The sequence below is a fragment of the Euleptes europaea genome, chromosome 17, assembly GCF_029931775.1.
Source record: "Euleptes europaea isolate rEulEur1 chromosome 17, rEulEur1.hap1, whole genome shotgun sequence".
Lineage (NCBI taxonomy): Eukaryota > Metazoa > Chordata > Lepidosauria > Squamata > Sphaerodactylidae > Euleptes > Euleptes europaea.
In genome coordinates, this window is record NC_079328.1 from 23,557,695 (window position 1) to 23,585,362 (window position 27,668).

At 42.1% G+C, this 27,668-nt stretch overlaps 1 protein-coding gene across 1 annotated transcript; it reads right to left on the bottom strand.

The window, feature by feature from the left end:
* Positions 1–1,517: 1,517 nt before the first annotated feature.
* Positions 1,518–26,580, bottom strand: LSM14A (LSM14A mRNA processing body assembly factor). The gene is made up of 10 exons (XM_056862496.1): positions 26,453–26,580; positions 17,288–17,451; positions 14,580–14,712; positions 11,072–11,191; positions 9,901–10,077; positions 8,984–9,046; positions 6,303–6,509; positions 5,060–5,222; positions 3,933–4,170; positions 1,518–1,703 (listed from the first exon to the last, which is right to left on the bottom strand). The coding sequence occupies exons 1-10, from the start codon at positions 26,571–26,573 to the stop codon at positions 1,680–1,682; spliced, it is 1,410 nt and encodes a 469-aa protein (XP_056718474.1). The 5' UTR covers positions 26,574–26,580; the 3' UTR covers positions 1,518–1,679.
* Positions 26,581–27,668: the final 1,088 nt, after the last annotated feature.

The window sequence follows — 27,668 nt, forward strand, 5'->3', positions numbered from 1 at the left end:
ACAATTTTATCTTGTTTAAATATAACTCGGGACACCTCAGACAGTATTACACTGTTATTGCAACAGGACAGGACTTTCCTTTTGTTTAAAAAAACAAGCTGTTCAGTATGATTTGTGGATCCCAAAAAGTCATTGTTAACATGCAAAATATTACTAAACAAGAGTATCTAAATTCTATCTCTGCCAAATACGTGACCTCATAAGGAAACCAATTATAAAATACTTTCCTTGTAGTGCTATACAAAAAGATATAAAATTATGATTCTATCACTTTTAAATATCCCCATTTCCTATCAGTGCAGTTATCCACATCTGATCACTACTGAACACTGAGAAAGAAAGCCCCCAGCAAATTAAGATAAAAATGCTTTAATCTTTGGATCCCTTTATTCCTGTGGCTTTCATATACAAATACAAACACAAATTACCAGATTACTGTATCTAATATAACTTAATATAAAAAAAGAAGTCATTAAACTATTTAGAATTCGTGTACAATTACTCCATACCAAATCACTTGTGGGATACTGTCTATAAAATGAACATTCAATGTCTCCAAGCTACAGTCCATCAAAACTCAAGCAATTTCAAACACTAGGAAATTCACTTTTTAAATCGAGTATGTCAACAATATTAGAACAAAAGTCAACGTTTCAAGAATTGATACATGGAGACTTTTCATTTTTACGTCAGGCACAAGGAGTCTCAGAACTTGCATGCCTGGGTCACTGACTTTTCAGCTGGATTCGTTAACGCAAATTGCGACACGAAGCATCTAGGCTTGTCTTGATTGACAATGCACTTTAAATTTGGTCAAAACCTTTGATATGCCAGAAAGTACAAAACCGAATTTCTCGCCAAGACAGAATTGTTTTATGCAGGTTTTGTTATCCCAGAAGAACATTTTCAATTTTTTTTATTCATAGTCAAAATATAAAAACGAGTTTAAAGCCTGAAAAGCTACAAAGGAAAAAAAATCAAAACAAACTCTTGTGTATGTTTTTAGTGTCTCAACACAGCAGGTCTGTTGACTTAAAAATGTTTTATTCTTTTAAAAAATTAGTCGCTTTTTATACAGCTATACAAAGTTCTTCAATGCTTCTTTGGCAATGGGTTAATCATGGAATTTTACAACTATAAAAAGTTTTCCTTTGCCTAAGAAACAATATTTACTGTGTTTACATTTTTTTGACTGACAAATCAAGTTTTCTACTGCCCCAGCACCCTATCTGACAAAAAGTACAACTATTTCAGAAAAGGGATCTTACAGGAGTCCCAAAAGCAAGCTTCAGTGGATCAACACACTCACAGTACTGACGGCCTTCTGCATACTACTTACTGTCTTTGCAACCTGCAGCAATCAAATACAATTCAGTTAAGAAAATCCTTTCTGTGATGAAAAAAATACTTAAACGCCATTGACGTACTGCTTTATAGCTTAACTATATGTAAGAAATTACTTATTTTTTTTCTATCGTAAATATATTTAACGCTTGTTGTTTCTGAAGATGGCAATCCCCCCACAAACGGTTACTGCTTCAAACCCTTTTGAAGTTAAAAAAAACAAACCCCAGTGCTGGTGACGAGTTTTACAGCAAATAAAGTCAATTTCTTTGCAAAGACTGACATTCTCTGGACTACGATCTGCAAGTCCACCTGGCTGTCAACTTCCTCGTGGACTACGCCGCAACCTTGTTGTCTTTCTAAAAAATAAAACACCCCCCCACACAACATTAATGTTACTTACTGCTCAACGAAACATGAAGTCAAATTAAATCAAACACAAATACGTAGGGGCCAAGCTTTAGGAAGAGGGATAACAAAACTTAAAGCCATGCCTAACTTCCTCTGGGCCCTGACCTGGATGGCCCAGGATAGCCTGATCTCGTCAGATCTCAGAAGCTAAGCAGGGCCAGCCCAGGTTAGTTCGTGGATGGGAGACCACCAAGGAAGACCAGGGTCCCTATGCAGAGAAAGGCAATGGCAAACCACCTCTGTCAGTCTCTTGCTTTAAAAAGCCTACAGGATTGCCATAAGTTGGCTGCGATGATGGCACTTTAAGGTAAAGGTAAAGGTCCCCTGTGCAAGCACCGGGTCATTCCTGACCCATGGGGTGATGTCACATCCAGACGTTTCCTAGGCAGACTTTATTTACGGGGTGGTTTGCAAGTGCCTTCCCCAGTCCTCTTCCCTTTACCACCAGCAAGCTGTGTACTCATTTGACCGACCTCGAAAGGATGGAAGGCTGAGTGAACCTTGAGTCAGCTACCTGAAACCGACTTCCGTTGGGATCGAACTCAGGTCATGAGCAGAAGCTTGGACTGCAGTACTGCAGCTTACCACTCTGCGCCATGGGGCTCCTATCATGGCACTACACAGACACAACTTCCTCTGGACTGAATTGGAAGTCATTGTTTTTAATGAAACAAACCAGGTGAAACTTCCTTTTCCAAATGCCAGAATCCAATTCCTTTGTAGCCCAACTCTGCTACATTCAGGTTCAGTTTATTGCATATGGCCAAAGATAAAAGTTAGACTTTAGTAACAAATTAAAACTTGTGGGATGTGTTACTCTAACCCATCGGAACTTTCTTAATACTCAACAAAGAACATAGTTAAAAGTTTGACTTTCAAAAAATCTAGAATTTAAATAACATAAAATAAACATGATAACCACAAAGAATTTGGTGTCATCGCTGTGAAAAAAAGAAAGAAAGAAACCCTAATACTGAAATCTCAAGCCCGTTACAATTTTGGTCCCACTTTTTAAGCAACTGCCTACATAAGGTTCACATTTGTGGATAGGGGATCCCACTTTACATCAACCTCTTGTGAATTGAATTTACAGTTCAGTTCCGTTATGTTTTAGTACTCTGGGCCAACCTGGCCAGGATTTTCTTTGCGGCTAAAGTGAAGAGGGCAACTTTATACAAGACGGCTGGCTCCCTATCTGCAAGGAGAAATAAGACTTTCTCCATCACAGTACATGGACCAGATTGGCCAAAATGGTCTCTAAAAACTTTGCCTTGGTGCAAAGAATAGTGGGCAAGCCAACAAATAATGTCACAGGTCTTCCAGCTCTGAACCTCTGCAAACACACAGATGCTGAGCAACTGCTCATTGAGTGTAGCATCATTCGAGCACAGCTGTTTGCATGGTTTGAAAACAAATAGATGTGAAGGCAGTTTGTAAATTTTAAAATGTGATCTTCGACAACTCTGTCTAGCTCTGCTAAGTAGGCCTGGCACAGGAAAGCCATCGAGGGCTGTAAAGTGCTCTGCAACTCCGAGCACAACACAAGGCTTTCAGAGACCTTCCCTGACCCAACCACGAGAGGTGAGCTCCTTGTTTGGCCCTGTGCCAGCAGCTAACCAAAAAGCGGCCTAATAGTTGCTGTACCACTGATGACAAGAACAGCTTTTGATTCTAAAAATAAAAAAATTCCTCACCCGCTTTTAAAACAACATATATGGTTGCGTTCCCTCCTAACGCTTTTAAAACCAGAACTGTGGAAGAAATGGAGGCTTGTGGTGAAATTAATTTCATAGCTGAGGGGGAAAAAAAGTTCCATCTATTTAACTTCCCCAACTTCCCCCATGACGCAACTGCCCTGATCTGGATGGCCCAGGCTAGCCTGATCTCATCAGATCACGGAAGCCAAGCAGGGTCGGCCCTAGTTAGTATTTGGATGGGAGACCACCAAGGAATACCAGGGTTGCTGTGCAGAGGAAGGCACTGGCAAACCACCTCTGTTAGTCTCTTGCCATGAAAACCCCCAAAGGGGTCGCCATAAGTCGGGTGCGACTTGAAGGCACTTTACACACACAACACAACTGTTGGATCGAGGTGAGGGTCTCTTTGCCAGGTTACAGTGTCTGCAGAGACTAAAAAAAAGGAAGAAAAAAGAACCTTTGAGACAAGAACTACCTTACCCTGTATTCAAAGTCTGCAAACTCTCTGCCACCGCGTCCACCTCTGAATCCACCACGAAACCCCCGAGGGACGTTGAAGCTCCCTCTGGGGCCGCCACGCCCTCTAGGACCTCGGAAGCCAACTCCGCCGCCGCCTCCCCTCCCTCTGTAGCCCCCACGGCCACGGTTTGGACGCAACGGAATCCCAAATGTCTCTGCGTTTATTCTTCTTTCCTCCGCCCAGGTGGGTCTTCTGTCTCTGAAACATATGAGAGAAGGAACTCTTGCTTGGGGTCTATTAGCTGTTAAATTACTTGAAGAATGTTTTGAGTCACAGCAAATCTCACTGGTATCTTGTCACCTTTTGGGGAGGGGCCGTGGCTCAGTGGTGGAGCATCTGCTTGGCATGCAGAAGGTCCCAGGTTCAATCCTTGGCATCTCCAGTTAAAGGGACTGGGCAAGTAGGTGATGTGAAAGATCTCAGCCTGAAACCCTAGAGAGCCGCTGCCTGTCTGAGTAGACAATACTGACTTCGATGGACCGAGGGTCTGATTCAGTGTAAGGCAGCTTCATGTGTTCATGAAGATACAGTTTGTAAAATTGCACACATAGTGAACTTGCACAGCAAGAGTTTCATGTAGAGGTGACATTATGGAGTTAAGAGTTCCTTGTAAAAAAGAAATCTCCCATGTCAAAGGGATAAGAATGCCAACACATGCCCAACAAGGTTCATTACTAAATACGGAACACCTCGACACCTGCAGGCAGAGAATGCAGAGCTCAAATTTTGGTACCTGGGCTCCTCCACAGGCAGGGAAAAATCGGAGAAACCGCTGGCTTTCAGTAGCATAGTAAGGATACAACACCATGCCTTGAGTGGCAATGGTCACGTCCCCCTGCCCTTTCCCCCACCACAGCGGATATGAAGGGAAACCTTCACATAATACTCTTTCCGTGCACTTCTTCCAGCTGCGACTGTCTTTTGCTATCGAGACACACTTGCTCATCGTTCCCACTGAGAGGGAATCCTGACGCGGCTCCCAGCCACTCTCCCACCACGTGGACAGGACGCTAAAAACAGTCCATTTTTAATAATCACAAGCCTAGCCAGCTTGTAACAAGAGCTGGCTGTCCCCCAAACACAGTACCTGTTGTCGTCACAGGAGATGTTATCAAAGAAAGACTTGGTCTTGTCGTAATAGCAGTTGGGCCCGAGGGGGTCATCTTCATCTGCGTTGCCTTCACTGTTCTGGGTGTCGACACCCGAGTCGCCTTTATCCTCCCCGTTTACCGGCTTTTCTGGTTTATCTTCTGAGGTGAGGGGTGGAAACAGGAACAACAACAATGACCCGGATAGCAAAGCACATTTTCATAGTAAGGCTAATTGAGCACAACATCGACCTAGAACAGGGATGCACAATTCAAAGCGCTCCTGTCAAGATCTCTCACGACTCACCTAAGCGAGTAACCCTGTGACAACACCTGGCTCCATTATGGCCATGTAAATGTGGTGTGTGTGTGTATGTGTCAAAATAGGGCCTCTCAGCTGTTCTCTAAGCTGAAAGGTGTTCTTCTGACCCCTAACCCCAGCTGGGCAACTCGAATTTCCCTGCTGTGTTGCAGGCCCTTGAAATCCACTGGGATCCAACAGAGAAATTTCTTGAATCTGCCAAGAGGTTGTGCAAGACATTTCTCCATTGGATCCCAGGGATCTACAAGCACTTGCAATGGAATGGGGGATCTTCTCGAAGTGTGTTCATTCAGAACACCACTTAGAGGTGGTGTTTTACATCTCCCCCTCCAATGTGTTCACCAGACACTCCCTGATGGACTTTTTGTGGTCCAAATTGTTTCCCAGCTGTTAAACAACCCACAGTTACCAGGACTTTGCAGAAGCTCACCATATTTTCTTCTGGAAACTATTTCAGTATCTGTTGCAAAAGCTTTCCTTGAACAACCTGAGTCCTGTTGTTAATGGTTCTATACTGACTGTAAATAATATTAAATGATCTCTGGGCGGTTTGAGTTAAGAGTTAGTGAAAGAATGCTACTCTCCAAGCAGGATTACAGCGTACTGCATTTTGGGCTGAACGCCTGCTTCCAAACAGAATAAAATTATTTGCTGACCTCATTTATACGCTGGCTTTTTTCCCAATGGGGACCCAAAGCAACTTACACCATTCTCCTAATCCTCCATTTTACCTCTGCAAAACCCCTGTGAGGTAGGTTAGGCTGGCCCAAGGTCACCCAGCAAATTCCAACATTACTCTCATTTTAAACCAAACCCCAACATATCTACAGAAGGCTCAAATTCATGTGTGGCCTACAAGATGGTCCTTCTCTGTTGGAAGACAACTGGACAGTTGTCTTCCAACAGTTACTGACAGTTACCTTTCAGTTTCAGCTTGTTGTGAAATTCACGATCTATTTCCTCTTTATTGAACTGAGCATTTGCACTTTCAAAATCAAAGTCCTTCTCGAATTTCATTGGAACATCCCGCCTGATACCGAACCTTCCTCGGCCTCCACGGTGACCCCCACGGCCTCTTCGTACCGGTGGTGCCCCTGGAACTGGGGGAAAATTGGTTTTGGAGAGATCTGCAATAAAATGTTGCAACAAAGGGCAGTTCCTCTTCTGGTAAGCAGCACCTCAATCTTAATATCATTACTATAAAAGCTGACAGCTACATCCTGCAGTTGACATTATCAGACAATTATCAGGCTATGCAGGGTATGTTGTTTTTCCATTGCTAAATAATACACTTTCAGCCATTAGAACTTGTCACCCCATCTCTCACCTAACTCAGTTTAAAAAGCACAGCATCCTGTGGCAATGAGTTCCAATGCTGTTCTCTCTTTGAATCTACTGCTTATCCCATTTCAACGCCTGATCAGAAGTTTTAGTAGGGGAAGTGAGCAAGTGAAAATATTTTGTTGATGCTCTTGAAAAGCAATTTCCCTGCTCACGTCCTCTACTATACCTTTGCTCATTTATTTCTTCCTAAAATACAATGGTCTACCACTACCACCACCCTGTTTCTCAGAGACACAGCTCCGTAATGCAGAGTGGCAAGCTGCAGTACTGCAGTCCAAGCTCTGCTCACGACTTGAGTTCAATCCTGACAGAAGTCGGCTTCAGGTAGCCGGCTCGAGGTTGACTCAGCCTTCCATCCTTCCGAGGTTGGTAAAATGAGTACCCAGCTTGCTGGGGGTAAAGGGAAGATAACTGGGAGAAGGCACTGGCAAACCACCCTGTAAACAAAGCCTGCCTAGTAAACGTCGGGATGGGACGCCACCCCATGGGTCAGGAATGATCCGGTGCTTGCACAGGGGACCTTTACCTTTACACCACCATCACCACCCTATTTCTCAAAGACACAGCTCTCTAAAACCAAAAATGCATGCTTTTAAAATGCACCATAGCCCTACAACAACTGAAAATCAATTCTGACCCAGGATCTGGTATCAGGAATTAAATAAATAAGCCACCCCTGAACACCTTGCCTTGAAAACCCTATCGGGTCTTTTAAAATCCACCACAGCCCTACAACAACTGAAAATCAATTCTGACCCAGGATCTGGTATCAGGAATTAAATAAATAAGCCACCCCTGAACACCTTGCCTTGAAAACCCTATCGGGTCGCCGTGAGTCGGCTGCAACTTGACGGCATTTACACATACAAATATTTATATCTATATTTGTCAGACATGTATGGCCGGTTTACCATGCAATTCATTTTGAAACGCTGCAAGTTGTTTAGAAAAAAAAGTCTCCAATTAAGTGCCGCTCTTGAGTCTCCTTCAGGTTTTGCTTTCTCAAACAACCTCTTTTGGCAACCTCATTATTCCCCCTTGCCTAAACCATCAAGTGACTGAAGTGACCTTTAGACATTCGCCCAGGAGCCCACATCCATGAGCAGCTCCCAATGGAGGAAGTCTACAGAGTCAGCAAGCCGCATTGATGGAGCCTGACCAACAAAGTTAATACCTCACATAACTGGGTCAGTCAAAATGTTTTCTTAGCTTGCCCGGGGATGGATAAGGATCTTCTAATTTATTCCATGGACTAGGGAGATCACAGCTCACATAATAAGCCCTTCTGCCCTTTATCATTCACTGCTGCTGCTGGGAAGAGCCAGGAGCTGAAGACTGAACACCTGCCCAGGGAATTAAAAGCCTCAGCCCTTGGGACAAACATCTGGGGCCTCTTTGCCCTGGATGCTAGGCTTGCACACTTGCTGGGATGGGGGTGAGAGAGGGAAAGCATGCATGCTGCTGCAGATCAACTCTTATTCTAAGAGGACCGGGGATAAATACTGTACATGCCCCATGCCTTTATTTTTCACCACTACCTTTTAAAAGAAAAATGTTCTCTGCATTGTATTTCAGTTTTCTTACACTGTGATCTGCCTTAGACCTATTGTTAGACAGAAAGATGACAAATACTTTAAACAGCTGCTCCCATGGGGCTGGGAGAGAGAAGGCCTCAAGAGTACTGAAGCTAAAAAGTGAATGGGGCTCATTTTAGAACTAGATTCCATGTTGAGTCATTTCTTTCCCTTTTTAAAAAAAGAGCCGCCATTCTGCTAGAAGGCATCTGACCCTCTTCATAGTTTCACTTTGGGAATTTCCCTCCACTGCTGTGAAAAATCTCTAAATACCATGTAACAATGATTCAGGAGGTGCGTCTGCATATAAAAAGTGTAAAAAGGAGTAGATTAAATTGGACAATATAAAAAGACTGTGTTGGTGTTCTCTCTCTTGTATCTTCTGCCATCAGAATTGTATCTTCTGCCATTAGAATCACACACTTGTTCTACAGTTACCCAGTTCAGCAGTCTACACCTGCTCACATGAACCTGGCTTTCTTCATAATCAAAATCATCAACAGATAGACTGGATAATGGGATCCCCAAATGAGCCAAATTTCCTACAATACTTAATTTCAAGGGTCACGTCCACACAAATGGAGAGGATTGTGGTAATTCTTTCTCAACCCAGCTGTTTTTAAAGTCATAAAAACTTAATGAAGCACAAATACTTTTTACTTTTAACAAAATATTCCATTTACCCAGTTGACGCTTATCACTTCTCAGCTGCTCTGCTTCAGATCTTGACAGCCTGTGTGCTTCAGCTAGAGATGGAGAATAGTGCAGATAACATTTTGTTGTTCTCCACGTTTTGTACACGCTAACCGACTCTGTGTTATTTTATATGTTTAAAGGAACAAAAACAAACAATAAGTGCTAAGAGAACACCCACTGGGAACTGCAAGGTGAAGAAGGAAACCCGCCCAATTGTTCCCAGTGATCACAAGGAAGAGGATGGGAGGAATTCTTCTCTTATGGAACAGTGGATACTATTTCTACAGGTCCAGCTCACTTCCCAGAAGGCCAAGGGCTAGCAGCTACATATGACCACATACAGTCAGGAAGAGAAGTGTGCCTGTATAACCCTCACCCTGACTTTATAGGGAGGTCTCTACCATTAGCAGGAACCCTTCCCTACCTTTTCCGATTCTCTCCTTTTGGCCTTTTGCACCCACATCTCGACACAATTTCATTTCGGGCTTTTCAGGTTTTGAATTCTACAACCGCCATCTGCCATGGAAACGTGGGCCTCTTGGGCCTCACTGCTGACCCACATGAACCAAGCACTTGTTCTAGAATACCTCAACACAGCCTGCAGGGGCACATAGGTTGCAAACAGCAGACCGACACTTATTCAGGAAAAGTTTGTCCTCCATTCCTGACCTCACGGAAAGACCCCTGAGAAGCCTCCAAAAAACCTTCATGGTTCCTCAGAAAAATCTGAACGCTATCAAAACAGACTAACAGTTCTACAGGATTTATTACAAGTATCTTGAAGGGTGTACCCACTCATTGTATGGACATCTCCAGACAGCCCACCACCAAATTCTTTAAAAGGAAAGCAGTAAGCAAAAAAGAATTGACAAAATTGAAAGCAATACATATTCAGAACTTTTACCTCGCCGGTGCTCCTGATTTTCTAAGGATTTTTGGTTAGCAGATGCCAGAGGCCTAGCTGAAACAGGACTCCTGCGCCCGACTGGGGCCGATGCAGATAAGTGGGACGACGTGGTCTGTACTGCTTGCTCCAGGATAGGGCTCTTTCTCAAATGCTCTAGCTGAGGACTTGCACGACCTGAAACACAGACAGAAGTAACAGTTCCATATCCCCACGTTGGACACAGGAGCAGTTTTGAAGTCTACTAATCCAGGTTGAAGGGGTTATCTGCCTTGCCAAATCAAGGCAGTTGTGTCCAAGAAGAAAATGTTGTTGTACCCTTAAATGCACCAATCCATAATGGTGGGATATGCGGATATTCCCTCTCCTCCAGTCCAAGGGAAAGAAGCAGGCAGGTTAGGCAATTAATCCTTACTGATATAGCCACTAGCAATTATTTTAGTAACAGGAAGGCCAAAACAATATTTCCCCTTCATCTTCAATTCAGTCTGCATACGATGGCCTCTAGACAGGGACTATTATCTCTGATTCCTTAATGTCAGGGTTTTTTTTTGGTGGGGGCAGTAGTATCCGAAAGCAAGCAGTATTTCAACGTTTTCTCGATTAACAACTTAATCAAATAAACCAGCTTGCATTACTTTAAGTGCAAAAGTAATTAATTCTCCACGTCTACTTTATAAAAATGCAGCTTCATACAGGCTTAACCAAGAAAAATCATCCCTAAAAAAGGTTCAAAAAATTCATTGATTGGCAAATAAAGTTTTTAGCCCAGAGTATAAAATTGTTCTCAGTAGCAGGAGACACAGAGTTAACACAGCAGAAAACAGCAGAGAAAAACGTTTGCCTTATTTTTCTCCTTACCGAGTCTCAAGATTCACAACGTTCGTAGCCATATCAGTAATTTCCTGTTAAAATTTAGAGTAAGCAAGTCTCTTCGGTGTAGGACTAAGAATCAAGTGTTAGCAGTTCCACCCCACTAATGTTTATAGTTTGCATAAAATCCATCTTGTAGTAACCCTACCATCATTGACAGCTTTTCCCCCCAACGCACACAAAAGCATAGCACAAGAGTAACCATTTTATTTTACTCCATTTAAATTACACCATGGTGATGCAAGCAAGCATGAGGAGTAAGAGCAGACATAAAATGCAACGCGGTTAAGGACTTTACCTTGGGAGAGCTGCGTTTTTAATGATCGTGCATCTGTTGTAAAAGTGGAACCAACTGCATTGCTTTGAGACAAGCTCGTATTGGCCGATGTTTCAGTTCCAAAAGATGTCAGTGAACTTCCTGCATGGTGAAAAGCAAGACAAGTCAAGCTCACGCTTTGAGAAACACACTTTTTTTGTCATTACACTGTTAAGATCCCACCCACGCTAATGGCAATGAATTGGCCACTAGCACAACTTTCTCGGGAGGTGGTGAGCTCTCCTTTCCTAGAGGTTTTTAAGAAGAGGCTAGATGGCCATCTGTCAGCAATGCTGACTCTATGACCTTAGGCAGATGATGAGAGGGAGGGCATCTTGGCCATCTTCTGGGCATGGAGTGGGGGTCACTGGGGGTGTGTGGGGGGAGGTAGTTGTGAATTTCCTGCATTGTGCAGGGAATTGGACTAGATGACCCTGGTGGTCCAACTCTTATGATTCTATGAACTGTCCAGGCAGAGATGAGGGGTAGAAATTTTTCCACATTTCCCCCCGCTATGTTTTTCTGGAAAAAACTTTCCGCCCCACATACGTACATATAGTCTGCTTTGTCTACGGCTGTTAGGGCTGTTGTGCTGTTATACAATATGACGAACATATATGAAATGTGGGATATGAAGCACAGACGACTTCCCCCTTGCTTATACTCGATTTGTCTTCTTTTGCTAACATCATTTAAATATTTACATTTGAACTGGAACTGACATCGCTGTGTCCAGGCCTGGGCCAAGTGGCCCCAACATTTATATGAAGTGTGAGGAATTCTCTCTTTATGAGCCCTCGCTATACACAGAAGCACAATTCCCAATATGCACGTGAAAAGGTATAAACATTCCAGTAGTTTGTGGCTGCAAGGCTGACACAGCCCAAGACTAAGGGGGCAATTCCCTGACTACTACAATGGCCGTTTGCTAGACTAAAGCTAGATTAACAAACTTTAGTTATGCTTGATTTGGTGAACAATCCCTTCTATGGCAACATCCCTAAGGCAGCTAATGGGACCACTCAAGTGTAACTAATCAGTGGGCCTAATAAAACATGAGCATTCCTCTTAAAAGCAATTAAAGAAACAGAAACACACCGCTTTTTGAAAGATCCAAGCATCTAATTAGGTCACCATGTTTGCATAACTTTGTTATGCCTCGATTGAGTCATAGTCACTTGTCTGAATGCCTTCTTTACCGGTCCAGTTACTCTTATGCAAGACCAGAGTGTGAACGTAGACATTTGCAATTTACAGGATTTGGTCAGAATCTGATATTTGCACATGTGAAAAATGAACATATGTACAACAGGTACAGGAGAGAGAAAAGAAAACACTTCTTTACTCAACAAGTAATTAAATGGTGGTGTTCACTGCCAGTGGAGGTACTAATGACCGCAAGGACTGATGTCTTTAAAAAGAGGATGAGACATGGAGGACAGGTCCATCCATGACTGCCAGCTATGGAGAATTAAGAGAACCTCTTTATTCAGAGGCAGTAAACCTCTGAAACACAGTGCTAGAACGCAGGTGTAGGCCTAGGCCTCTAGGTGCTGTTGGATGGCTCTTCAGGGTAACTGTTGGCTGTTTTGTGCAGCAGGCTGACGAACTATATCAGGTGTATCGAACTCATTTGTTGCAAGGGCCGGTTATGACACAAACGTCATTTGGTCGGGCCAGGCCATGTGTACCAGCCCAGATCGGCCACGTGTACCAGTCTGCAGCAGGCTCACCAGCTCAGATCGGGAGAGGGGTGGCTGTGTCGGCTGGCAAGCCCAGCATGTACATCACCCTTCCCAACAGCCCCACCTTCTGATCCTCGCTGCTTGGAGGCTCAGATCTCCAAGTTGAGGTCCCAGCTGGCAAGCGATGTCTGCCGAGGCAAACAAAGTCTGCAGGCCAGATTGAGGCTGTGGGGTGGCTGCCTCAGCTTGGCTCACAGGTCTGATAACAGCGCTCAAACGGCTGGAATCAGCCCGTGGGCCTTATTCCTAACACACTTGGACTAGATGGACCACTGGTCTGATCCAGAGGGCTCTTATATTCTTATCTATCTGTATGCTTTTGCTCACTCTTATTAGACATTTTTGGAAGCAATGGATCAGTTTCCCCTCTGTAATGAAACAGGTAAGACCATTTAGCATGTTCCATACATAAGCTCACCTCTTCACCTGAAATGTTTTAAGTGTTGCAAGCCAAATGTTTAGATGGCTACTGTAAGTATGGTTCTGGTTTCTGCTACAGAGGTTCTCTTGAATGGCAGCCACTTGAATAAAACACACCAACCGATGCCATGCTGCGTGGTTAATCCAGAGATCCGTTCCCTTGCAGCTCGTACAAAGCAACTCAACCTGCCACAAGTGTAATCAATTGTAGAAAAAATAGACACCACTGTACTGATACTACAAAGTTAGGAAATTAGTACAGAAGCAAAACTGTGTATAACAAAGTGCAAAAATATTTTATGAGCTACCACATAGCATCATACATAGGGACAATCTATCATCAAACAGTCAAAATCCATAATTCATGGCATATCCTGGTACGTTCCTTCCAAAGTATGAATAAAGCAGTATCCAGCTGTTATCTTCAAAATGTGTAATCACAGTAGAAAGGGGATACGGCCGTTTCAAAATTCTTCTGTTCAGTTCTTTCTCAGTCCCCTCTAAACATATAAATAATAAATCACATACAATATTATACTACACAAGTATATCTGTGTATTTGTATGTATATATGTGTATATATTTTTGTATGTATGTGTAGTATAATATTGTATGCGATTTATTATATATATATATATATATGTGTGTGTGTGTGTGTTTAGAGGGGACTGAGGAAGAACCGAAGAATTTTGAAACGGCCGTATCCCCTTTCTACTGTGATTACACATTTTGAAGATACCAGCTGGATACTGCTTTATGCATACTTTGGAAGGAATGTACCAGGATATGCCATGAACTATGGATTTTGACTGTTTGATGATAAATTGTCACTATATATGATGTTATGTGGTAGCTCATAAAATATTTTTGCACTTTGTTATACACAGTTTTGCTCCTACACCAATTTCCTAACAAGTGTAATCAAGGCAGCTTCCAGCCACCTAAGAAAACTGACAGAATGCCCCATGTTCTAAAACAGATTTGCTAAAGCATGTAGCAAATATGATGTCTAACATGGAATATTTACAGTGTACAAAGCCAGGAATATGCTCTACACAAGCTCCTACAGAAGAAACAGGAGTTGAACAAGAGCATAAATGAGTCATCTCTATGGTGTTGTCAAACAAATAATTCCCTAACAGAGGTTGCCTGCTGAACCTGGCTTTCACCAGCATTTTCCCATAGTGTCACCTGAGCTACCTGGTTCACACAGAAGTGTGAAAAATTTTATCCTATGGGATGGTGATAATGTGACTTCTGATTGTTCCATTAATACTGTACTTAACTTGTCAAGGAAAAAAAAAAGTTTAAAGAGCCGCACATACCAACACCAACAGCACCAAACTGCTGGCCCACTAAGGGACTTGGACTGAACTGACTGTAGGCTGGCATTCTGCCAAAAGGACCATAGGAGCCCACGGACTGGAATGAAGTAGAAGACGACGACCCTAGAGAGGACTGAAGGAAAGCAGTTGTACAAGACTCAGTGCAAGGCAGAACAAGAAACACAACGGGTTGGATCCAGCCCGCTTTTTCACTCAATCTCGCCCAATACCTCCTCTTACTACAGCCCTTGGCCATGTAGGTTCCATGTTCCCCAAAAGATTCTTTTTTGGTGATCAAAGGGGATCCCTTTTTCTCTTTTCAGCAGCAGAAAAGCTGGCTGGATCCAACCCAAAGCCATGAAAGAGGCAAAATAATCATTTTAAACCACTGGGCTCTTCCAAAACTTCATTGTTGGGACCTGCACCCAGAAGCAAATGGTAGGAACCGATCACTGCATATTACCCAGGAACTCACTGAATAAAACATATTCCCGTTGTTCCTGTAAAAAAGCATTTCTTGGCCTACAACACGCTTTGCTCTTTGGCCAATGCAGCCATTTCAAAATTCAAGAGCACAGGGATCACACAGTATCCAAAGGGACGGCTATTCCCGTATGAGTCTGTGCACACATTACATTTGTTTCATCAGTACTCCTTGTGGCCTCCTCCATCCCATCACAAAGATTCTCTACAGCTTGTATTTGGGCTCTTTTTGGTTGTGGCACAATTACTTTGGAACTGGCAGCCAGATGAAGAAATGCACCATCCCCAAAGGTTTTTAGAAGCTGTGCAAAAACAAGCTGCTTCAGAGGTTTTGACTGTAATTTGAAGGGTCCAATGTTATGGATTGGTTTGCTGATGTCTGGCACTTCTTTGGCTGTGACTGCTTTATATTTGAACTGGATATCTCATAATTATGTTGGCTTTTAAACACACTGGTGGGATTTCACAGTTTTTGCCCATTGCTAAGGTGTCATGTTAACTGCCATGAACAGGGATTTCTGGGTATGGGTGGGGAGGCATGGTATAAATGTTTTAATTATAAATGAAACCTCTGAATAGCAATTTTAAGCACAACTTGAAATCAACAGTTCTCATCTTGTCAACAGAAAAGAAAGACAAATTGTTTTTACTGATGATCCTATTGGAATCTGTTAACAATCTGAGATAAACATGTCTCAGGTATGTGCACTTATACTGGTGTTCTACCACATATGGAGATTTCTTTTGGTAAAAGGATATCACTTTGGACATGAGCATAATATGAATTGCCTTTCGATCATGTTTAAGTTACCCATACAGTTAAAGATTAAAAAATCATAGTTTTAATCTGTTTTGATGCCTATGGTGGCTTGATTATTTATCAGGTATATACCGTATTTTCCGGCGTACAAGACAACTGGGTGTATAAGACGACCCCCCCATTTTTACAGTTAAAATTTAGAGTTTGGGATTGTCCCGAGTCCGCGGCCTAGGGTCGGCCCTCAGGACTGCGCCCCAACCCCGCGGCCGCCCCCAGACCTCCTGGAGTGGCCCAATCCGAGTCTGCGGCCTGGGGCCAGCCACCCCTCCTCCTGGGGCGGCTCAACCCCCGGGGACATGGACAGAGCGGAGGCGGCTCCCCAGGGAGATTCTCCAGTCCGGTTCGGAATTCAGCATCCGGCAGTATAAGACGACACCCGGCGTATAAGACGACCCCCGACTTTTGAGAAGATTTTCCTGGGTTAAAAAGTAGTCTTATACGCCAGAAAATACAGTATATAACATTTTCTGGAAAAGGTTACCAAAACGAAGCTGTATTTTCTGAATATCCCACATTTTGTAATATTTTGAACCGTCTTTTCTAGACATTTCACATTTTTTTCAGGATTGAAAATTGTTTGGCCATTACTGCAAATTGTTTTTTTTTAATATTCCATATTGTTTTTTGACTGGAAATTGTTTGGCCTCTATAGTGCATCTGCTCTTTGCATGTTTTATAAATTCATTGTTCAGATGTGATATACTGTATCGTGGGCACGTGCAAAATGTCTAACATTCACTCTCTTAGGGATTAAGGTATTTTTCATTCTAGATTTCTATAACACATTTTCAAATGAGAAACTTCAGATACTTTTGTACTTTGTTTTCCTCTTGTTATATAGGCGTGTCCTCCTTTTTCTTTTTGAAGAAACTTATCTATACCTTACTAGAAACTGAAAACACAACAAAATAGAGCATCCAAAAGCAGCTCTGCTCCTGTGCTATTAAACATCATGGTGAGATTTGTGCACTCAGTCTGGGTCACTCTAAAAGTAAATTTGACCAAGTGTGACACTGATTCATTGATCAACACGGTTATATTCCTGTTAAATTACAAAAGATTTACAGATGTTCAAATTTACCGTGGTGACAGAATGCCAAAGATGCTGTCCTGACAACTGAGGAACTATAAACACAAGATGACTAAGCAGGACCATTAGATACAGAATCTTTCTAGAGCCTTAACTACTGCCCGGCCTTTTAGAAGACTCGATTAATATAAAAGAATTTGGAGAGGCAGGATATAAACAGCAGCAATCTGACAGCTGCTAAATTTACACTGCCCAGAACACACAAACCTTTAAATTCATGGTCTGGTATAAAAGATCATAGGGCACAATGGCAGCAGTTAAGTTTACACATCCTCTAACAGCATACTCTATAACTATGTATAGTACAGATTGTACCTGAACAATAGCTGGATCCTGGGGCAGTGAACACTGTGGTTTAGGAGGCTCACAAACAGTCAGATCCTTTATATCGCTGCCACGGAATATAATGTATTCAAATACTTCATCACGAGGTGGTATAGGCCGATCGGTGGGTCTATCTTCAGTTCCAAAAGAACGAACTGCGAAAAAAAATTAAGTTTTAACAAATCACCCAGTATTTTGCACTAACCCATCACATGAGCATAACATGATGTTGAAAATGGGTCCTTGACACCAACAATTTCACAACTTTAAAACTAAGCTAAAAACCGTTCAACCAGTTTGACCAATAAGCAGCTTCCTTCACTTGGTTGGCTTGACTTTACAGGAAGCAGGCAGTGTTTTCTACTTATGTAATGCCATTTTCTGCATTAACGTATCATGTCAATTCTATGATTTGTTTTGGATTTCTGTAAACCTAGGCCCATGACAGTGCTTATTAGATGTCTCATCTAGAGACATAACATATCTGGAAATTTTGAAGCCATGGAACAAAACCGTTTTTGTTCCAGTTTTTTTCCTGGGGTGGGGAATCAAAATATTGGGAAAAATTGAAATATATGCAATACATACTTTCCTGCGATACCTAAATGTTGATTACTGATTTAAGAAAATAAAATGCATCAATTATAACTTAGCATATAAAATGGTACTATTTGGAACATTTATGGAGTTTAGAAGTATAAATATCTTCATTTTCTATAAGAAAAATTGCAAGTATACCCAATACTTGAGAAAGAGTTGCAAACTGCTTAACCCTATGCGAGCATAGCACATGAATCTTTAATGTTTGCCCTCTGAGGTTAGGAAAAATAAAAGTTTAAGGTAGAAAGCACATTCTGTAGTAAACAAAAGAAAATATATTATTTCTACAGAGTCTCTCCTAATGTCATAATAGGTAGGACTGCCAACATGTTTGGATATTAAGCTTGAGTTTAGAATGCTGAAAATTCTGAATAACGTATTATCCTTAAACATATTACAGAATATTAAATGCTGCAAAAATTATTTACAAAACAAGAAAACTCTTAAAATTGTATGTGTCTATAGCATGAGTGGTGTTTATTTTCAGTGCTTCCCAAAATTTCCCAACTTTTCCAATGGAAAAGTTGAAAAAATCCTGAGACATTTTCATGATATACATTTTGAGCACGAAAAGCCTTAAGAAGCATTTTACTCATTCGGAAAGAGAAAATACTTCATCGTTTCCCCCCTCCCCAGTGCTAATTTTTTTCCATTGGAAAAACTGGGGGGGGGGAACCAACTCTGGAACCCACCCCCAAATGTTTCCCATTTTTTCCTAGCCCTTCACATCTCTAATCTCATCCTACTGATTGCAGTGTGCAACCTGCCTTGAGTCTCAGTAAGAAAGGTGGGCTATAATAAATTTCCTGCCAAGTTGTTTGCAATTACTAACATTGAAATCAAAACCCTGAAGTTAATCTAAGCTGGCAGATACTACTTTTAAAATCTGCAAATAAATTTTAGCATTAATAATTCTACCATACTGGTTATGCATACATATGCAAGAGGAAACATCTTGATTCCTTAAAACTCGTTGAAGGTAAGACTATGCTATTATAATCTAGAGAGGCAAATGATACACCTACAGTCAAAGGCCACAAGGTATCAGGGAACATTATGCATGCATATGGTTGAACACTCAACCCCTGGGATCTGCAGTTGCAAAAATCTCAGGTAGCAGGGTGGAGAAAGGTCTAGAGCAGTGGTTCTCAACCTTTTTCCGACTGTGGCCCCCTTCCGACCTTGTTTCCTTCCTGTGGCCCCCCTGTCCTACCTGTAGAAAGGTAGCTATTTAAATGTTTTGTTTGTAAACAGCCAAGGAACAAAGAAGCATAAACAGCCACACAAAATGCACACATGCAGTTCTTATTGGAAAACTGAAATTTACAAAAAAAACATTAAAAAATACAAAAAATATTTTCTTTACTTCTCTGTTTTCTTTTCTTGGTCACTTTTCTGTTTTCTTCACTTCTCACTTCCCTCTGTGGCCCCCTAGTCTTGTGCCATGGCCCCCCATTTAAGCAATTTTCACCTGTGGCACCCTTGGAATATCCTGCCCCCCCGGGGGGCCATAGGGCCCCAGGTTGAGAACCACTGGTCTAGAGTGCTTCTAGTCAGAATAAACTGTACTAGGCTAAATGAACAAGAGAGCAAGGCTGCTTCACGTATACACTGCAGCTCTGCCCTGCATATCTTCTATGGGCAGAACCAATTTCAGGTTTATGCGTATTCAACAAGAGAACATTATGATGCCCTTGAATTGAACACCTGCTCTTCAAACTCCAGATTCCTACTGGATAGGCACAAATCATAAGTTAAAAAGGTGGCCTTTTCAACCTTAGGATACCGAACGGCCAATATTAGAAGTGAAAGCAGGAAACCAGTTCAGTTCCTCGACAGAAGCCTAGCTCTAGTGTAGCAACTCCCTTTTGTTGGCAGGTGCTTCGCAGAGCGTCAGAAAGGGGAAGCCACAGTGTGTGTGTGTGGGGGGGGCTTGGCCACAGACCAACTCAATGGTCATATTCTTAATACCTTTCTGCCTCCACAGAGACTGCTTTGCCAAGGTTACCCAAGACATCGGGTATCAAACAGGGTAGCAAGTCTCATGCAAGTGCTGGCATGTGCACTGCCACACCTGCTCATATCTACAGAATGTAGGAAACACTTTTTTTTGGCCTTTCTGCTATTGCCTTTGAAAATTATAAAACAGTTTTCTTACTAAGAGAAATGGGAGAGCTCATATTGAAGAACACTGTTGCCCACACACTATGTTGATGGACCACACAATAAGCTAAGAATTTCATAGTTTTGCGTGGAATCAATAAAAATTATGTGGCAGTTTTACAATCTCCGACTATTTGTAGCGCCCATTTAATCTCTATCACGCATGAAACATTCTGTGCGCTATAAAACACAAAACAAGACACACATGGAGTAGACAAACTTCCTGAGAGACCAGTTTCTCCCAAGTTACCAACAGATTAACATCTGAGGCAGAACAGTAGAGGGTTAATATATCGGGAAGGGAAAATTTGGAACTGGGGAAATTCTCATCCACCAGCATTTTGTTTTTCACTTCAGAACAATATTGACAAAAACATTTCAGATTTCTGGTGATTCAGAAGCGCCTACTTTTTCTAGCCCTGTTACAGTATGGTACTTGCAAAACTCAAACACTTCAATAGAAGCATAAGCAGCATAAAACTCTAATTTGTGGAGCCAAACACAATATTCTGGGCAGCATGACTTATTATGAATTGTGCATGTGAAGTAATCGAATACACCCATGTATATATTTGTGAGTGTGAGTGTGTGTTTATATATATATATATATATAATTGTAAATAGGAAAGTATATGTATCAGATTGAATTTAAGGTCTGTATATGTATTACAAGCTGAGCAATCATGCAAAATCAGCGTTTGTAAAGCTAACCAATAAGAGAACAAGGAGGGAAAACAGAGCTGTCATATTGGTCCCTTAGCCTGGTTAGAGAGGAACTAATCACACAGCAGGGAGAACGTAGCAATCCTATTGGCCCTGTTAGTGGTAGACTTACTAGTAAAGAGATTCTTGAGGAGGAAGGGAGGTATATTCTGCTCAACCAACCCCAAGCACTCACATCCTTTTGAATCAGGCTGCCATCTGTTTTACTTGAAGAGTTTAACAGGTTTTAAAATAGAAGACATCAGAATATGAGTTGGGTTCAGCTCCACATTTCTAAACGTGCAAATAAAGCTGATTATGCTGGGAATAGGATGTGAGTTGATGGAAAAACTGTGGCAAGGAAGATTGGGCAGACACTGAGGATTAAATAATGACAGTCTCTTTCAGAGGCACATAAAATTTGCAAAAATGAAATTAACTATTCACAGCTGCTGCATATTTGTGAAAAAGATGGGTCAGAACTCAAAGCTGTGACAACTCTGACAGCTGGTTCAAATATAGTATCAACTGACTTGTAGTGTACAAGGAAGGAAGATGTGCGTGTGAGCTGATGGCTTGTTCATGCAGTGCAAAACCATGGTTTGAATCAGCCCCCAGACTATGGAAAGGTCACCAAGCAATTAACAACAGGCCTAAAGTACAGTGACCTAATGTGTGCCAAGAAAAATGTTTGCTGCCACGCTGTCAAATTTAGAAGAACAAAGGGAAACCAAGAATTAAAGTACCATATGCATATAAAAGGTTTTGGGGAATATGCAAAAGAAAAGAGGATTTCTAAAGTATATGCACGTATTGATATTAATGTACAGAACAGAGTAGGGGGGAAATCAAATCAGATTATAGAAAAGGCCAACACCCTAAAACCTGTTACGGATTTTAATCTGCTGCTGTTTGATTATTAAAATGTTTACAGATGCTATTTTTAATTCCTTTTAAGTTTTAATCTGCTGCCGATCTTTTTATCTCTTTCATTTTTATGCTGAGAGCATTTTAAATTTTGTGTAGGCGTTCTTTTGATTTGATTTTTTTTGATGTAATTGTTCTATTTTGTATCAATTTTCTGTATTCTTGAATTTAAAAAATAAGGACATAAAATGTTGACATAAAGCAGAAGCAACAGTGTTCTGATGGAGCAGAAACAGTATTGCAGAGTCTCAGACAAGCACATGATGCTTATCATGCATAAGTCTGCCGGTTCGATGTCTGGCATTTCCAGGTAAAAAGAGCTACTCTTGAAGAACTGTGTTGGCTCTGCAGGTTTAGTCCCTCGCAGATGTGGCTACAGAATAGGGCAAATATTTTTTTTTAAAAAAGAACCGAGGAATACAAACGCTTAATAAGAACAGGAGTGAATGGGAGGAAGACATACTCGTCAGCCTTTCCTGTTCATGTGTATGATAAACAGCTGCATGATGCCGAAGAGAGGGCGGAGCACCAAGAAAAACACCACACGAGTATTTGATAAGGCCAATATCAGTTACACATCACATACATTTCATGAGGCTCAAATGTAGTTTGAACTGTCTTGATGCACAAACCACCCACACAGCCAAATTTTATGCATGTCTACTTGGAAGCAAATCTCCCTGTGTTCAATGGAACTTGAAAGTAAGTATGCATAAAAGACTCTTTTTTTGGAGAAGTTTCTGAATTTGAATGCTGTTGAATTTAAAAACCTCGGGGCCTTTCAATTCAACATCACTTGCCCCATGGAGCAAGGTGTCATGTTCTGTATGTAAAATTATAAAAAACATCAAAGTGAACAAAATGACAAAAACAGAATGTTACATTTCAACAATATTTGAAGCAATAAAGAAATATGGCAATCTACACAATTTAAAAAATAAGCTCTGTATATACGTAAAACAATTAAAACAAAAATATCTTTAATAAATTAAAGCAAAGTCAAAACGACAACAAATATCCTGTGGCAAACTTTTAAGAAAAAAGGAAGGGGGGGAGAGAGAGAGAGAGAATAACTGAACATGAAAACAACGTTTTAAGAAGTATTATGTAATATAGTTCAAAAAGAATCCAAGATTTGAAACAGAGCACACAAACTACAAAATTCCTGGTACAATGCAACTGTTGTGCTCTCCTCAAAAGCACGTAAAAAAAAATCTGTGTGTGCATGTGGGGTTATATACACACCTGGATTATGCTGTTTTCAACAAAAAGCCCAAATTGGATAAAAAGCAAGATTAAAGAGGATCAGGAAGAAATGAAGCCAAAACAAGAGGCTAGCAGAAACAATAAAAGCAAACAGGAACATCAGATATACCTTTACTAAAAAAGAAAACATGAGTACATGAGAACTATCAAGTCATGCGCATCAGAAATATTTTAAATTTCTTAGGAGCTCGGCAGCGTTTGAACCACCACTAGAACTTGTGTGTTACTAAAATGGTGAAAGAAAAACCTTAATGACAGAAATAGGCAGCAGGACAAAGAAAAGAGACAGAACTTATGCTAATCTAATTAATGTGTTTTAAATTTGAAAATATGCAAAAGTTTTCTTAACTTTGGGTACTCTGTACAAAAGTTGAAAACCTATACTGAGTCACAAGATTTTAGATTACTAACGGACAAGAGACAAGACAAAAAAGAAGATAAAGTAGATGCAAGATAAACAACCTGCATTTTTTTTGGTCTGTAGGTCAGTTATTGTACATAATCTTAAAGCGTGTCTCTTCTGTTCAAACCCTGCCCCTAGCAAAATGTTACAGAAGATAGCAGGCTCAAGTCCCAAGGCCTGTGTGTGTGTTGGTGTGTCTAGTAGTGTAATACTATGCAGAGGTACCACAATCTAAACCCATCAAAATCAACGGACTTGAACTGGAATAACTCTGCATATGACTGCACCAAAGCTGCTCTGTTGACAGCAAAATGCTGTTAAATCCCTATTCCCATCTGCCAAGACAGACCTTGATGGGGCAGAGCTTCCAAAAGTTTCCACAGGGGCATCAACTGGAGATGATCGTTCCCACAAAGAATTAAAAAACAAACCCAGAAAACCCTTAGACACACTACAGTGAATGCATAGACACCTGTTAGCAAGAAAGAGCCAACACACATTTATTTTAGAACATGGAGTTGAAATCACACAGTCATACATACATCGAATACAACATAAGAATCTCAAGAAATGTATAAAGATAAGAACAATGTGTACACTGTACCTAATACTGTAAGCACATTACAGTTAAGTAAATAAAGTACATTTAAAAAATAATGCATTCAGCTGTGTACAAACACAATAAATGCTGGCGTAGTGTAGCAGTTTAAGAGTTCCGTACTAGGACCGCAGGTGACTGAGTTTGAATTCTCCACTCTGTCATGAAAGCCTGCTGGATGACCTTGGGCCCATCACAACCTCTCAGTCTAGCCTACCCTCACAAGGTTGTTGTGAGGATTAAGTGGAGGAGGGCGACCGATGTGAAAAGCCACTTTGGGTCCACAATCAGGGAGAGAAGCAGGATATAAAGTTTTTAAAAACAAGAAAAAATGTAACGTCAGAATTTTTCAGTGCACAAAGAAAAACCACAAGCTGTCCAACACAAAGAAAAACCACAAGCTGTCCAACACAATAGGACAGCCACTGTATGAAGCAGCATGCTGGACTAGATGGATCACTGAACTGACCTAGCAGGGCACTACTTATGTACACTGTGCACATGTTCACTATGTGTGCACAGGGCACACATACATCCACTGAAACTTGCATACAGAGCTATACTGACCAACCAGACACAAGTTTACCAAGAAGTACTGGCCAAATTCTCCAAGGATCATTCCCCAGTAAAATGATGCCTTAAAAGGGTCACAGCCTTATTACAATGTGCAGTAGTAGTTAAGAGTGTCAGACTTGGATCAGGGAGACCCAGGCTCAAATTCCCACTCTGCCATGCTCTCAAGTCTGACCTACCTCACAGGGTTGTTGTGAGAATAATATGGAAAAGAGAATGATGTAAGCTGCTTTGGATCCAAATTGGGGAGAAAGGCAAGTCATAAAGGAAGTACAGGAGTCTCCAGAGAATTGGTTCTTGTAGGTTATCCGGGCTGTGTGACCGTGGTCTTGGTATTTTCTTTCCTGACGTTTCGCCAGCAGCTGTGGCAGGCATCTTCAGAGGAGTAACACTGTCCTTCAGTGAAGATGCCTGCCACAGCTGCTGGCGAAACGTCAGGAAAGAAAATATCAAGACCACGGTCACACAGCCCGGATAACCAATGAACTCTGACCGTGAAAGCCTTCGACAATATTTCTCCGGAGAATGCTTTGTTATAAAAGGACAAGGACAGTAGTCTATTTCAGTGTTTATAGTATGTTTTATCTGACTCTTACTGCATTGCCTTGTACCTTTGCAATCTCATTACCTGCACTGTTTGATTTATCAATACGTTGTTCTTTTTGCACTACTTTTCTAACTTTTGTAATCCTAGCCTTGTTGCATTGTTTGGTGTTTTATGCTGCCCAATCACAATGTTCACTGTCATGAGACCTTAACTTTAAGAGAAAAAGGCAGACTAAAAATGAGGATCTGGAATGTAAGATAACCTCCCCTTAAGTTATACACCAAGAAACTTTATTTACTGGACATAACTGTAACTTGTATGCAAATGTAAGACGAACCCCCCCTTTTTGATGGCACGGCTGGATAAAAAGCCTAGTGTTGCTTAGAGTAAATACTGTATTACTACTACTGTGTGTAACACTACTGTAATACTACTGTATTACACACTTAGCCTGAATTGTCACCAGGAGTAAGAGGCTACCCAGGCTTCTGGTAGGCCAATTAAAGGAGCTGCTGCCCCTAAACACGATTACGTGTCAATAAGACCTACCTGATTCAGTGGGTTATTTACCTTCAAAGAAATGCGGTTGCCAACCTTTTAATGACGCGTTGATTTGAAGCATTTAGACGTCTTACTTTGCCGTCCATGCATACAAGGAAGGTACACTCCTTCATATACTGAATGGTATGTAATTTTGTAATCTTTTAATTTGAATGTTAATTGTTCTATTGGCATTTTACAACGAATGGTGTGTTATTTAGTCATGTATTTCTCCACAGAATTGTGCACAGAAGGACTGAAAGCTTGAAAAAGTTTCATATGAAATGGAATCATACCGGATTTCCATTTGCGTCGTCATACTGGGTCTACTCTAGGCCGATTGTAAATTTCCTGTCTGCTCAACTGAGGTTGTGTTAGTGAGAATTTATCCTCAATATATTTTTCCAAAAAGCAATTTCGCATTGTAGTTCCCTTGCTGGGGGTGTAATTTTGCTGGTGCGTTTATTTTGAATGCCTAACCTCCAGATGGGGCCTGGAGATCTCTAGCCAACAGAGATCGGTTCCCCTGGAGAAAGCGGCGGCTTTGGAGGATGGATTCTAGGGCATGATGCCCCACCAAGGCCCACCCCCAAATCTCCAAGGATTTCCCAACCCGGACAAAGTAAACATTCCCCTGAGTCGGAGCGATAGTGAGAGACACACAGCCCTCCCACACCGCCCACATTCACCCGTCCGTCTGTCCCGCCCCCCCCTCTCGGCCTGCCATCATTACACTCCCCCTATCCCTCAGTACGCTTTCGGGAGGTCGCGGCGGGGGGGGGGGGTCGAGCGCCGCCCCCTTTGCATCTACAACCCCCCCCAAAGACCCTCCCTCACCTTTGGCCAGCGCCACGGTGGAGTTCTCGGTGTCGATGGTGTAGAGGATGCCCTCATAGCGGATCTCGGCCTTGGAGATGAGGCTGATCTTGCTGCCGATGTAAGGCGTCCCCCCGCTCATGGCGCCGCAGGGACGGAGGCCCAGCGCGCGCCGGAAGGCCTCTCGGCGGCCCGAGCCCCGGCTTCGGGCGGCGCCTCCTCTCCCCGCCCTTCCCTCCTCCCGGCCGCCGGCTCCGCAAGGCCCCCGAGACGGCCGGCGCGCGCCCCTCCTCGCCGAGGCCTCCCTCACAGCCGCCCCGACGCTCCCAACATGGCCGCCGTCGCCCGCTCCGCTCGCCTCCTCTTCCTCGGCCGCGAAATGGATGCCGGGAACAGCGCGGCTCAAGTGTCGCGAGAGGAGGGGAAAGCGCGCGGGGGGGGGGGAAGAGAGCAGTTGCTTGGGCGGGAAGGGAGGCGCAAGGGGGCCTCCTTGCTGTCCCCTCAAGCGAGGTAGTTTTCCTCAGAGGAGACCTTCTGCCCCTCGCGTGTCTCAAACGCTTCACAATAAAAAGAGCTAAAGTGGGGGGGAAAAACAAACAGATTGATAATGAGGCAGCAGACCTGTAAAAGTTAAACATTGAGAAATATTATTATTAAAACTCCAAAATCAGAGGGCCTCTGGAGAGAGATATTTAAAAGTCCAAGACAGACGAAAGAAAATTCAAGCAGAGATAACTTTATTCTTAAAACTCCAAAATCAGAGGGCCTCTGGAGAGAGAGATTTAAAAGTTCAAGACACAAAAGAAAATTCAAGCAGAGATAACTTTATTATTAAAACTCCAAAATCAGAGGGCCTCTGGAGAGAGATATTTAAAAGTCCAAGACAGACGAAAGAAAATTCAAGCAGAGATAACTTTATTATTAAAACTCCAAAATCAGAGGGCCTCTGGAGAGAGAGATTTAAAAGTTCAAGACAGACGAAAGAAAATTCAAGCAGAGATAACTTTATTATTAAAACTCCAAAATCAGAGGGCCTCTGGAGAGAGATTTAAAAGTTCAAGACAGACAAAAGAAAATTCAAGCAGAGATAACTCTACAATACCGTTGTTCATCTCAAGGCTGGCCAACAGACAGAGGCGTCTGGGTGGCTGGGATGTCCAGGGAGGAAAAGATTAATTGTAACGAGATAGAAATACCAGGTGCGCTAACAATAGCTTTAAACAAGTATTATCTAAAC

Coding starts and splice junctions, on each gene's coding strand:
- LSM14A (XM_056862496.1), bottom strand. CDS start 26,573: ATGAGCGGGGGGACGCCTTACATCGGCAGCAAGATCAGCCTCATCTCC. Junction 17,452..26,452: donor CACCGTGGCGCTGGCCAAAG/GTGAGGGAGGGT, acceptor TTTTTTTCGCAG/TTCGTTCTTTTGGAACTGAA. Junction 5,223..6,302: donor CAACAAGCTGAAACTGAAAG/GTAACTGTCAGT, acceptor CCCTCACCTCAG/AAGATAAACCAGAAAAGCCG.